The sequence below is a fragment of the Euprymna scolopes genome, chromosome 2 (genome assembly GCF_053919585.1).
Source record: "Euprymna scolopes isolate OS-2025 chromosome 2, ASM5391958v1, whole genome shotgun sequence".
Taxonomy (NCBI): Eukaryota; Metazoa; Mollusca; class Cephalopoda; order Sepiida; family Sepiolidae; genus Euprymna; species Euprymna scolopes.
The window spans coordinates 130,539,403-130,552,136 of NC_136483.1; the positions used below are offsets into that span (position 1 = coordinate 130,539,403).

At 33.0% G+C, this 12,734-nt stretch overlaps 1 protein-coding gene across 1 annotated transcript; it reads right to left on the bottom strand.

Moving 5' to 3' along the window:
- Nucleotides 1-2,591: 2,591 nt before the first annotated feature.
- On the bottom strand, nucleotides 2,592-12,656 carry LOC145296126 (uncharacterized). Its single transcript, XM_080142283.1, has 2 exons — nucleotides 12,535-12,656; nucleotides 2,592-4,481 (listed from the first exon to the last, which is right to left on the bottom strand). Exon 2 carries the CDS (start codon nucleotides 4,470-4,472, stop codon nucleotides 3,207-3,209), a length of 1,266 nt encoding a protein of 421 aa, XP_079998409.1. The 5' UTR covers nucleotides 4,473-4,481; nucleotides 12,535-12,656; the 3' UTR covers nucleotides 2,592-3,206.
- Nucleotides 12,657-12,734: the final 78 nt, after the last annotated feature.

Sequence of the window (12,734 nt, forward strand, 5' to 3'; positions counted from 1 at the left end):
AAGATGGTAGACATCGAAATCCTATAGGATAAGGAGATATAATATTTCAAATGTATTCTTTGTCTTACATAGAATAATAAAAAAATTTTGATTTGAAATTTAACCATTTCACGTCATAAATTTTTAATTTATTGAATTACTAAAATTTGATTTATTTGCTCAATCTTGTATATTGAGCAATTTTTATTTAGATGGGATTGTCCTTATAGAATATTACTGCCAATAATATTTTGTAAGACCTATAATCACAGGTTTCCATACCAGTTGATTTGTTGGATAACTTTATTCTAAAGAGTATATATATATATAGTAGGGAGACCCGACGTTGTCCTGGATTGAATGAGAATCAACATATTAATCGGTTTATATACATGTCACGTTGTCATGCTTTTACTATAAAATCGTTCACTTTTTAATCAAATCAATTGATTGACTGCTCGAGTTAGAAACCCATTCTGACCGCAATGAACTGGGAGGAAGATTCACATGCCTCCATACAGTGACTTAATTCACAATACAATATAGTCTACATTGCACTGTAGAGAATCTACTGTTGATTTTATAAAATTATCTGTTTCAGTTGTATTCTAAACAGCAACATTCATTTTGATCACACCCTTGACTTATCAAAGAACCAACTGTTTATTTTATAAAAATATTTTTATATAATCAATTGAATTAAAGTACAAAAGTCAAGTAGCATAATTTAATTGTGCTCTAAAAATTTTTTTTATTTCGAACGCACTCTTGTCTTATAAAAGAATCTACATTTAATTTTACAGGCTGGGCCTTTCTGCTTGTATAGTGATAAAACTTCTGAAATGCACTTGTGATGTTAGGTTGTATAAAAGTGTTAATTTTGGACTTCCTTCTTTAATCAGATTTTTCGATTGTCGATGTTCAATACTTATCAGACGCATTCCGATACAAAATCTATATCAGAACACTCCCAGACACATCAAGTACCTTCGTATGAAATTCCAAAAAAATCGCCCCAGCTTTTTTGGAGATCATAGGGAACGAATTCCTCTCAGACACACACAGACAAAATTCCTTATATATATATATATCAGTCACTTTGTATGTTTGTGTGTGATATATATATATATATATATATGTATAGAGAGAGAGAGAGAGAGAGTTCCTTATAGGTTCTGAAATGGCTGCGCTTATCTTTTGCTAATTTTACATAAAGGTAATTTCTGTCTGGCAGTGTTCTTAGATATATTTTATACAGAAACCAAAAATCGAAAAAAATCCTATCTTAAAAATAGTCTTTCTTTATAGATAAAAAAGAAGAATTTTTACAGGGGAATATTTAACATTACACCAGCCGGTGTAACGTTAAATATTATCCTGTAAAAATTGTTAAAAATTTTTCAGAAAAAAAACTTTGTTTAAGATTGGCAAGCTTAAATATCAGCTGACGTGATATTGTAAACAAATACAGATGGAATTTGATGAACGACATTATCATTTGTTAGTTTTTTACTAGGCAATTATTCCTCGTAATATATAATAATCAATAGAGGATTGATTCTATGATAATGTATACACAATCTGCATAAATTAAAATATGTGTAAGCATATTGTATGACTGGGCAATACCGAGCGACCAGCTAGTATATATATATATATATATATATATATATATATATATATTGAAGAATTGAACACTTTAACACGCTGAAAGAAATAAATGGTAAGATGGACAACATCTTGTAATTTGGAATATAGATTTTTTGTAATTTATTTGTGTGTGTGCGCGTGTATATATATATATATATATATTATATATATATATATATTATATATATATATATATATATATAAAGGCCAAGTATGTCCTAAAATAGAGTACTGCTGCCACACTTGGGCCAGAGCTACTCGCCGCGCCTATCCTGTCTTGATAGAGTTCAAAAGCAGCTTTGAAATTAGGTGATGCCCCTTTTCTTTTCTCTACAAAATCTTTCTCACAAGGTAGAACACTCTGTAAGGAAAATATGAGACAACTTCACAATGTGGCATTAGAAGTATCTCCACTTGGACAGGACAGATATTCTCTAGACGATGAACATTTCTCTTCTCTTTTGTATAATAAGTCTCAGTGGCTGTGCATCGGCAAGAGCGTTGTGTAACAGTCAAAGGCGATTTTAGTTCCGTGGTCCGATGCTGTGGTACCTGTGGGCACACGAATTGGTTTTGATTAATGAGAATGTACTTCTCTGCGTTAGTGCCTGCTTATGGTCATTTTCGACAAGCAGTTTGTTCAAGTTTGTAATTAGTATTTATTTTATTTTCCACAAAAGCAAAATGTGACACGAGGTCGTTCAAGTTTGTAATTGAGCTCAAACGCAGAGATTGAACGAATAAGATAAATATTCATCCCTGAATACTGTTGGCAGTTTGTTAAGCAACGTTCATTTGCGTTCCTCCGAACGGTTGGCGGGATTGTGTTGGCATGAGCCTTGTAAAAGGAACCGGCTCTTGCAACATGTCTCGGAATGGCTGGAGGGTGAAAGAACACTTTCGCAATCGTTGCAGCTGGAAGCCTCCCCTTCCAAAGAAAAACAGTGTAAATTATCTGTAGTGTTTTTTGTTTGTTTTTTTTTTTTTTTTTAGGAAAATGCATTTTTACATTGCCTGCAAAATTCCACAGACAAACATACTGTAAACAATGAATACATCTAGCTTAGAAAAATAAAATAAAAAAAATAAAAAATACCAATTAAAAATTGGAAGTTACATCATATGCCATTACGATTGTGATTTTCTAAACTTAAAGCATTTTCGATCCTTGTATAGAATTAAACGATTATTATTTTGAGTTTTTTCTTTTTCGTTAAAGGGAAAAAATTCCAATTATGTTTGTAAATAAATTAAATATAAAAAGACGGGAGAAAAATGAAAGTCACTAAATAAAAAACCTAAAAACAAAACAGAAATAACAACAGTTTAACATTTTTCTTTTTTTTTTTAAACTGTTGTATCGTCGCTTATCAATGTCAAAAGACGATGATAAGAGTTAAATGGATGATTGTCAGTGGCTACAAGACATTATGAGCATGTTATAAGTACAACATTCGTGAATCAACCTTGAGAAAAAACTTGTAATCTTTTCAGATTATAAATGCACATCCTGCTTTGATGAGAATTTCACCTTGTTATTATATATGATAGCTTGACTCACACATCAAGCAAACGTCTTATTTGAATTTGCGCAATAATAAACGCACTTCGTCCATGAAATTCTGGTTCCTGTAGCCGTAAATCACCGGGTTTAGACACGAACTGATATAGAAGGAATGTCTGGCCAACCAATAAATAATGGCCACCGCCATTCCCATTTTCTGCTCGGCTTTCACAGCCGAATTCACCATCATTGCCGATATGCTAGGCATGAAGGTCAACACAAACACCGCTGTTATCATCATCATGGTCACGGTGGTACGGTTCACGCGTTTTATATTGTCTTCAGCTCGCTTCAAACTCCTCGTTGTTCGAGTCTCTTTCTTGACAATGCGTGTTGCATGCGAACAGTCAGCTTCGTTCGATGAGGGACCCGAAGAGACACCAGAAGAGGACGACGGTGGAACAGAACTGACCGACGAGCCATTCTCTATATCAGACACCGTTCCCTCTAACGTGTCCGTGCTGCCGCAGTTGGTCATTTTGGTACTGCTGTCACTAGCGCTACTGCTTAAGTCACTCTTTAGTTTGATTTGAATAACTGCATTGCTGAGCCTTCGACGAAACCTCTCGACCTTTGAGGTGGTCGAAGGCGGAGTGATCGTTTTACTCCTGTTTACAATCTTTTTCATCGTGTGCAAGACAATTGAGTATAAAATGGTTAGCAGGATGATTGTAAATATGGTAATCAGCAGATAAAAAGCGAAGAATCCCAGCTGGTAGTAGTTGACTTTCTTGGTAATCTTTGCCGAACAGGAATGGCCGAAAACGTTTGGAACTTTCGTAGGTTTTCTTACACTGCCATAATAGAGAGTTACTATGCCTCCCTGTATAGCAGAGAACAGGCAGATCGAAATGCTTATTATTATTGCACTCTTCATTGTGACCTGTGGCTTTAAGGGACAACATAGTTTTCTGTATCGGTCGATAGCAATGGCGACGAGGAATCCGCACGTAGAGAGTCCAGTAAAAACCGAGAGGATCATGTGGTTTTTGCACATGCCATCTGACATGGTCATCAGGGGGGCAACATTTTGCACAATTCGGCCAGGTGTGATGATTGCACAGGTTATTAAATCTACGATGGCCAACATGACAACAAACAGATAAGTTGGTGTCGTCTTCAGTCGGAATCCGTACACATAGCAGGTGAGAGAATTGCCAATCATACCCACTATCATTGTGATGATGACCAAGATAGTTGAAGGGATCATAATGATGGCCTGTTCCTTGTTGAGGCGGGCAAGGATTTCTGTCGTTTCGTTAGTTGCAGTTTCATTCATCCTTGATGTCTAGAATAAAAGAGAATATGATAAGGTTATTTAATTTTAATGCTTTAGAGATCGGAGCAACAAAGAGAGAGAGAGAGAGAGAGAGAGAGAGAGAGAAGTAGAAAGAATATATATAATAGGCTAGCCATAATGACAAATATATTTTTGACCTTATGTTTTGAATAACAGCAGTGGATTTCGATGTTTGATTTAAGGCAGGGCGGCCATGACCAAGTGGATATCTTCTATATTACAATATAAAATACAAATATAATTTATAACAAATATATTGTTGACCTTGTGTATGCCTAGAATAGCAACAGTGGCTTTCAATATCCGAGATAAGACAGGGTGGCAATGACATTGGTAAGCAGACCAGTTTTTGAAAACAGAACTCGCAAACTAGAAAGACAGTTTCATTGTCACAAAATCTGAGTTTTATATCATACTAGCAGGACCCGTTAACCGGCGTTGCCCGGTGAAAGCATACCCGCTTCCTCCCCACGTAAAAAAGTAAAGTACGGTTGTTGTTGTTGTTGTTGGTAGCCACCCCTAACCTCCGCAAGTGAATTACAGTGCAGAATGCAGGTATTTATATCTTGAAAAGTACCTGTCTGCGCCAAATATGAATGACCTTGTCTTAACGAGTATACTGGATAACTTTTAAAACTCGTCATTCTCAAGGAAATGTAGGAGTTGGATCAAATGTAAAAATTCCCCTGCGCTGCCAAAAAAATAAATAAATAAATAAATAAAACAAAAAAAAAACGTTGTAGAAGCCGAAAAGTGGAAAAAACAAAAAAACAAAAGAAACATAGCCCCCCTCCCCCCAAAAAAAATAAGTTACCGTAAACTTAACCATGCATTATTTACCCCCTTTCCGAAAATGAAACTCTGGACGGACGGTATGGAAATCCCCCTTCTAAAATGAATAACGTGAAAATGTTGTTCGTCTTTCACGGTCTTCCTTGGTAGTGGTCAATGTTTGTTACTTTCAAAGTATATAAGGAAACACACTTAATCATTGTTGAACGAGAGAGAGAGAGGGGAGAGAGAGAGAGAGAGAGAGAGAGAGAGAGAGAGAGAGAGAGAGAGAACAATACGTTTGTTTGTGTTTTGTTATAGCCGGTAGTGAAACTAAACCGACCCACCCTCTCTAAAAAAAATCAATAAATAAAGACAAAAATTATGATTTAATATAAGAACAAATGAACGTGGAAAACGATTTGTGCATGTATTTACTTTATAATAAGCGTAAGTTTAAAAAATAATAATAGCGCTAAAATGAATAATTCGTCAAGTTTTTTAAAGAGAGAGTGTGAAAGAGAGAGAGAGAGAGAGAGAGAATACGTCTTGTTTGTTTTGTGTTATAGCAGCTAGCGAGACTCAAACGTCCCACTCTCTCCAATAAAAAAATAAAAAAGACAAAAGTTATAGTTTAATATGAGAAAGAATGAACGGGGAAAACGATATGAGTATGTATTTAGTTTAAAGTAACCGTAAGTTCAATAATAATAATAATAATAATAATAATAATAATAATAATAATAATAATAATAATAATAACGCTATAAGGAATAATTCGGTAAGTCTTTTTTAAAGAGAGAGAGAGTGAGAGAGAGAGAGAAAGAGAGAGTAGATGACAAACTCAATGCAAAGTAAACTGTAGCCAATCGGTAAGTTTTTATTGGCGGTTTTGTTTAAATATATGCGAACGGCCAAGAAGTAAACAATCTACACGTAATGTTGGTGTCATGTGTGTATATGGTGTAACAATTTCGCGTAACGCTGTCTTGCAGATGCCATGTTGTGTAAAATCGGTGAGCGTTCGTTTTTGTTAAAGGTTTAAAATCTAAAAGAAAGGGTGGAATTTGCAAAGGGATAAATTATTTTCTGAATCTGAGAATCGAAAGTGAACGTTATTTCTATGAGTTTAATAGGAGTGACGGGGCAATACAAGTCTACTGTGTGTAATTTTATGCGGTGTAGAGTGGGAGCGGTAAGAGCAGTTATGAATTAAAAGGGAAAATAGGAACTACGTCCTCTAATGATATTGGCGATAGTGATGATTTCTCTCCTAGGATGAATTGTAGGATTTTATTATAAGGTCTAAATCTGTCTATAATTAAGTTGTAAAGTTACATAATGTAGTGCATAATAGTCTAAACACAATACATTTGTATGTGGCATCTGTTGTTGCAAACCTACGGTAATTTGGTCTAGACGGGAATTCTTGCAGTCAAAATATTATATACAGAAGGATTACATTATATATATATATATATATATATATATATATATAAGGGGGACTTTGCACCGGTATAAAATACGCTTAAATATGATATTTTAATTTATCCAGATTTCGTATAGTTTATTATGGAGTCGTGATTGCCAAAGTAAAAAAAAAGTATTTAGGTGCCATCAGCTAGAATCGAAACCGACACTGTAGCATTGAAAGTTGATGACCTTACCACTGTACCAACGTGACATGTACATAAACCGATTAAAAATTAAAAATAAACTAAGATGAATGTACAAAATGTATAAGGATTTTTTCAATTTTGACCCATTTTGACACATTTAAAAGCAATTTTAACCGGCAAAAGACCCATCAAAAACGGCACGTAAAAAATCCAATTATTTGAGGCCTCTAGCGTCACTCTGCGACTTTTAGTTTCGGAGGAGATAAAGTTTTAAAATATGGAGACAGACAGACAGACTGGTAGACTGACAGACCGACAAGACAGACATATAGCCGTTTATATATATATATATATATATATATATATATATATATATATATATATATATATATACAAAACGATTGTATTGCTGTGGTTTAATATATATATATATATATATATATATATATATATATATATATATATATACAAAACGATTGTATTGCTGTGGTTTAATATATATATATATATATATGCTTTTTTTGTTGCCCTCAATAACGTTCTTAAGTTTACGGTAGACAAATAAACAAATTCTACTCTTCCGTTTTTAGATGTTCTTGTGTCCAAGACATCCTCATATTTTCTTACCTCTGTTTATCGTAAACCAACATTTACCGGTCTCTATACGCGTTGGGACTCTTTTTGCTCTATAAATCAGAAATTTAATTCAATTAAGACTTTAGCACATAGGGCATTAATGATTTGTTCTGAAGCTAATCTGGATGACAAGCTTAAATTCATTACGAAGACCATTTGTAACAATGGTTACCATTTAGATATTGTTGAAACTACTATTAATAAGAAAGTTTCCAATTTGTACAAATCTAAAGAAATTGTAGCTAATAGATGTCTTGTGTACCTTCGTCTACCTTGGCTAAGTACTATCAGTGATCGTTTTGCTAAGCAAATTTCTTTGTCTGTACAACGGTGTTATTTTGCATCGAATCCACGTGTTGTTTTTTACACCAAACCTATGTTGGGCATCCATTTGCAAAGCCGTTCTCCCCCCCCCCTCACCATAATAATTTATTTATTTATACAAATGTAGTTGCAGCGCGCTCTACATTGGGCGGACATCGCAAAGATTGGATTCCCGTTTGAAACAACACGTACCATCAAAGATTCAGTATGCAAATTTTTCACCTTCGGATGTTCTGAATAATACGTATGGCTTTTCGATTTGCGAGCACCTCATAAATAACCATGCGTATGCCACAAATTTCAGTGCTGACATGTTTACGATCTTGAGTAAGTCGCACTCATCCTTTCATTTAAAAATTATATAAACTATTTTTATTAAGTCTTTGGGATCTTCTCTTTGTAAGCAAAAAGAAAATCATTTAGGACTTAATTTGGTTTCTATGTAATTCCCCCCCCCTGATTATTTTTTTCTCCTTTTTAACGCCCCCGCCATATTCATAAATAATTTTTCTTAATCGTATTTTCCTCGATTTAGCTCTGTTGAGCGAGGAACGAAGCCTGTAACCTTTATTTTCATTTTTTATTTTTTTAATCATCATATTGATTGGTCTGTATTTAGCCATAATTAAATTTTGTACCCCCCAAATTTTCATATATATATATATATATATATATATATATATATATATATATATATATATATATATATATATATATATATATAAACAATAAAAGAAAGAAAACAATTTCAGAAACATTACGAAAAAGGGTCCTAAATTCTGTATAAATTAATTCGATATGACCGTAGCTATAGCGGTGTCAGAAATTTCGTGAAAAATAGTGAATAATTCCACCCCATCTTTCCAAGCTTATAACTCCTCGAAAAATGCAATTCAAGCCCTAATTTTTTTTTTCAATTAAAGGAGCAAGGACCAAGATTTCATTAAAAAAAAAAAACAAAAAAAAAACGTGTTTTTTTTTTAAAAAAGGTTTTAAACTTCGGACTTTACAGGTAAAATTCTATAAGAACACTATGTTTTTTTTGTTTTAAATTTGAATATATTATGTATTGACCTTTTCTCTTCAATTTGTGAGTAAATAATTATGTACTCATCGGGTTCTAAATTAATTATTATTAGACATTTACAAAATGGGAGGCGTGAATTATTCGACCCCCTGTCTTTCCAAGCTTATAACTCCTCGAAAAATGTAATTCAAGCCCTAATTTTTTTTTCAATTAAAGGAGCAAAGACCAAGGTTCCATTAAAAAAAAAAAAAAAGAAATAACAAATAACGTGGTTTAAAAAAAAAAGGTTTTAAACTTCAAACTTTACAGGTAAAATTCTAAAAGAACACTATGTTTTTTTTTTTTTTTAAATTTGAATATATTATGTATTGACCTTTTCTCTTCAATTTGTGAGTAAATTAATTATTTACTTTCGGGTTACTAAATTAAGTATTTACTTTTTAATAGACACTTAAAAATTGGGATGGGGGGGGGTTCGTGAATTAAAAAAAAAAACGTTTGTCTAAAATATTATATTCGATTTATTGGAAAGAACATAAAATTTCACATTTACCCTGAAAATATCGTAAAAATAGAATCAATAGAAAAATTTTGATAGATTTTTAAAATTTAAAAATTGAAAAATATTGAGTTTAAAAATTGAAAAATATTGAGTTCGGAAAATTCATTACTGTTTAAAAAAAAAAAAAAATTCTATTACTTTTAAAACAACTGTAATAGTTTATTTTGGAAGTATAATCCATAAAGAAAATAAATAACCCACTTTTAACAGAGAAATTCCGAGATTTTTATATTGTATTCGCAGTTTCGTGTTAGGGGTGTCAAAAATTCCTACAAAAATTCTGATACTGCTACCGTAGCTACTGATACAAAGTGGCCGCGATATAACTAAAAAAATAAAAAATCTCGAACTACCGATATTATCATAAAATTAAGCATTGTTTATTGAATATTTTCAGACAAAAAATTATAATTGCAAAAATATTTCTACTTTTTTCTTTTAGACTACATGTTTTGTGTAATTTTTATATGTAAGATTCTAATATTTTCCTTGTTTGAATGAACGTGTAACTTTTGGCGTAACAGAGTTTTTTTTATATTATCTTGAAAAAAAAAACATTATTTAAAAACTGGAACACAGAAAATAATTCAATTAAAAATTATAAAAATTATACAAACGTTCACGATAGGAATGTATGGATACACAGCTGGGGGGGGGAAGAAAACCAGCACGCCCTGCCTTCCCCCAACTACCTGACATAATTTTCAGACTTTCTGACGTTTTGGGCTTCCTTGGAATCCGTTTTTAGACAACTTCATTTTGTTTTGGTTTGTGCGACATCAGAATCTCTGCCTTTTAGGGGTTAATTAAGCTAATTTTTTTGTACAAACAAGGTTTTTTTTTTATTTAGTTCAATATCTTAGGATTTTATTAATTATCTTTGAAATAGATCCAGAAAACTAATGTTTATATTTCAAAGGATTTTTGCAATGAATTCATTTAACTTCAAAATTTAGCTGAATTTGTCAGCTTCTGAATGTCGCTGTGAAAACATTTTTCATTGTAACTTTTTTTCACGTGTACAAATATTTTTTTTCCTTTTGGAAATTAACTTTAGTATCTTTCAAATACGATCAAAAAGTAATCGGAAACTCACACAACAAAAAAACACAATAAACCGGTTTTCAAAACTATGTCCACCTATTTTTTCCGCCATTAATGCCCGCACCTAGAACCCTTAAATGGATTACGATGTCAAATTACCAATTCAAATTTTTAATACAAACAGGGAAACATCAACAGCGAAAATGATAATCAGCCATGAAGTAGATAGCAATAGATTCGACATTCATTCGGTTGATGGAATTTATACTCACGACGATAACGCTTCAAACACGTTACTGGCTGACACACATCTTGTCTAACACATTCTACAATCTAAACTTCATACACGCACATACACACTGACGTGTTAACATCGACTATTCCATTTTATCACACATGTATGTATATACATATATATATACATATATATATGTATATACATATATATATATATATATATATATATATATATATATATATATATATATATATGTATATATATTAGTTTACCTGAACTAGTGGGGTTAGGGAATCATACTTTAGTTGCCATTACTCCAAGTAAACTACCTGGGGTAATGGCAACTAAGGATGATTCCTTAACCCCACTGGAAATTGTCGGCATGACAACCGGATGCAGTTTAAAGTCATTTCAAGGCATTGTTAATTATAACAGCTAACATTAATCATTACATGTAATCGTTTAAGTTATTTTCACTTTTGTTGCTGCTACAGAATTGTCTTTGACAACTGCACGAATTTAAAGGTAAACTTAATAGACCGCAACCTGTGACCCGTTCTGTCAATGTTGGTACATTATACATTAGCGTATACGTGTGTGGCTTTAAGCGATTTCGAATGTAATTAAATCGATAGATATTTTTAAGTACATATCAAATTTATTAGATATCAAAGTTACCGCCAGCTTTCAATTTAAGAAATATTGTCGAAATGACATATAAATATAAGAAACGTAAGTCACGACAAAAAAGAAACTGTTTTACTGTCTCGAATGCCGTTGCTTTGTTTGTTAAGCGCGTTGTCTTTCTCAATTCAAACACATTGTGCCTGAAAATGTTTGCATGGATTCCTTCGTGGCTACTCGTTAATAAAGGTTTGTACTTAGTAAACATTAAAGCGTTACAACTTTTATCATGTTTTTTAAAATATCCAAGTTGTTTTCCAAATAGTTTCCTAAAGATACTTAGTTACTTAAAGCCTTAATAAAGTCGTTTATAAAAGCATTATTTAATCAATTAAAAAAATACTCTTTTAGCTCTGTGTTTTGCGTAGGGGGGATCAACATCTCCGATCGTTTAGCTTTATTTTTTCATCGTCCTAGAAGAGGATTTCACATCCAGATGTAAAACTAAACACTTTTGACCAATGAAAATGATTGCCGCCCGTTTGAAACGCCTCGTTTAGAGAGATTATGTGAAAAGTCAAATTAAAATAAAACAGAACAAAAGAAATCCTAGGACGACAAATAGAGCCCAACGGGCCTCACATAAAACAGGTCACTCGACTCTCTCCCTTGGCAACTATCAGATTAAATATTTAATACATTTTTATATTTACATTGAGATAGTATTTATACGGCACAATCATGTTGATACACCAGTTCTCGCCAGATCACTGAAGTTGAGCAGCTATGAGCCTGGCCAGTACCAGATGGTTGACCATTTGGGAAGGCTAGGCGCTGTATGTACCACACCGAAAAATTACCGGTTGTTATCTAGGGCGCGCGTTTAACTCACGGAGGGAAGATACGCTCCTGAATCAAGACGGAAAGTGACGGGAAACTACCGTCTTTACCTGTCTTCCCAAGATTACCATGGCTCTACAATTCGTGGTCACCGACGCTGTTAAAAAACAGCAGGACCGCTGATCATGAGTATTTATTGTGCAAATATTTAGAGACCCCTACCACCACCACTACTAAAGAGGCATAACAAATAAATCTACAAAAAAGTCCATTTGGGTTTATTAACGAACTTCACTGCATGTAAAATAAATAATAAAAAAAAAAAAGATAAAAAGCAAATATATATTTTAACTTACCTTATTGTTTTAGATGAAGACAAAAACGAATATAGTTCCCTTTTCACAGATGAACGTCCTCCGTCTGAGGATTCGCTCCGGATTTATGTTTTATCAATGTGTTCCACTCGACTTTGATCTGGCGAGAGAGAGAGAGAGAGAGAGAGAGAGAGAGAGAGAGAGAGAGAGAGAGAGAGAGAAGGGGGGCCCTTATTAATCCA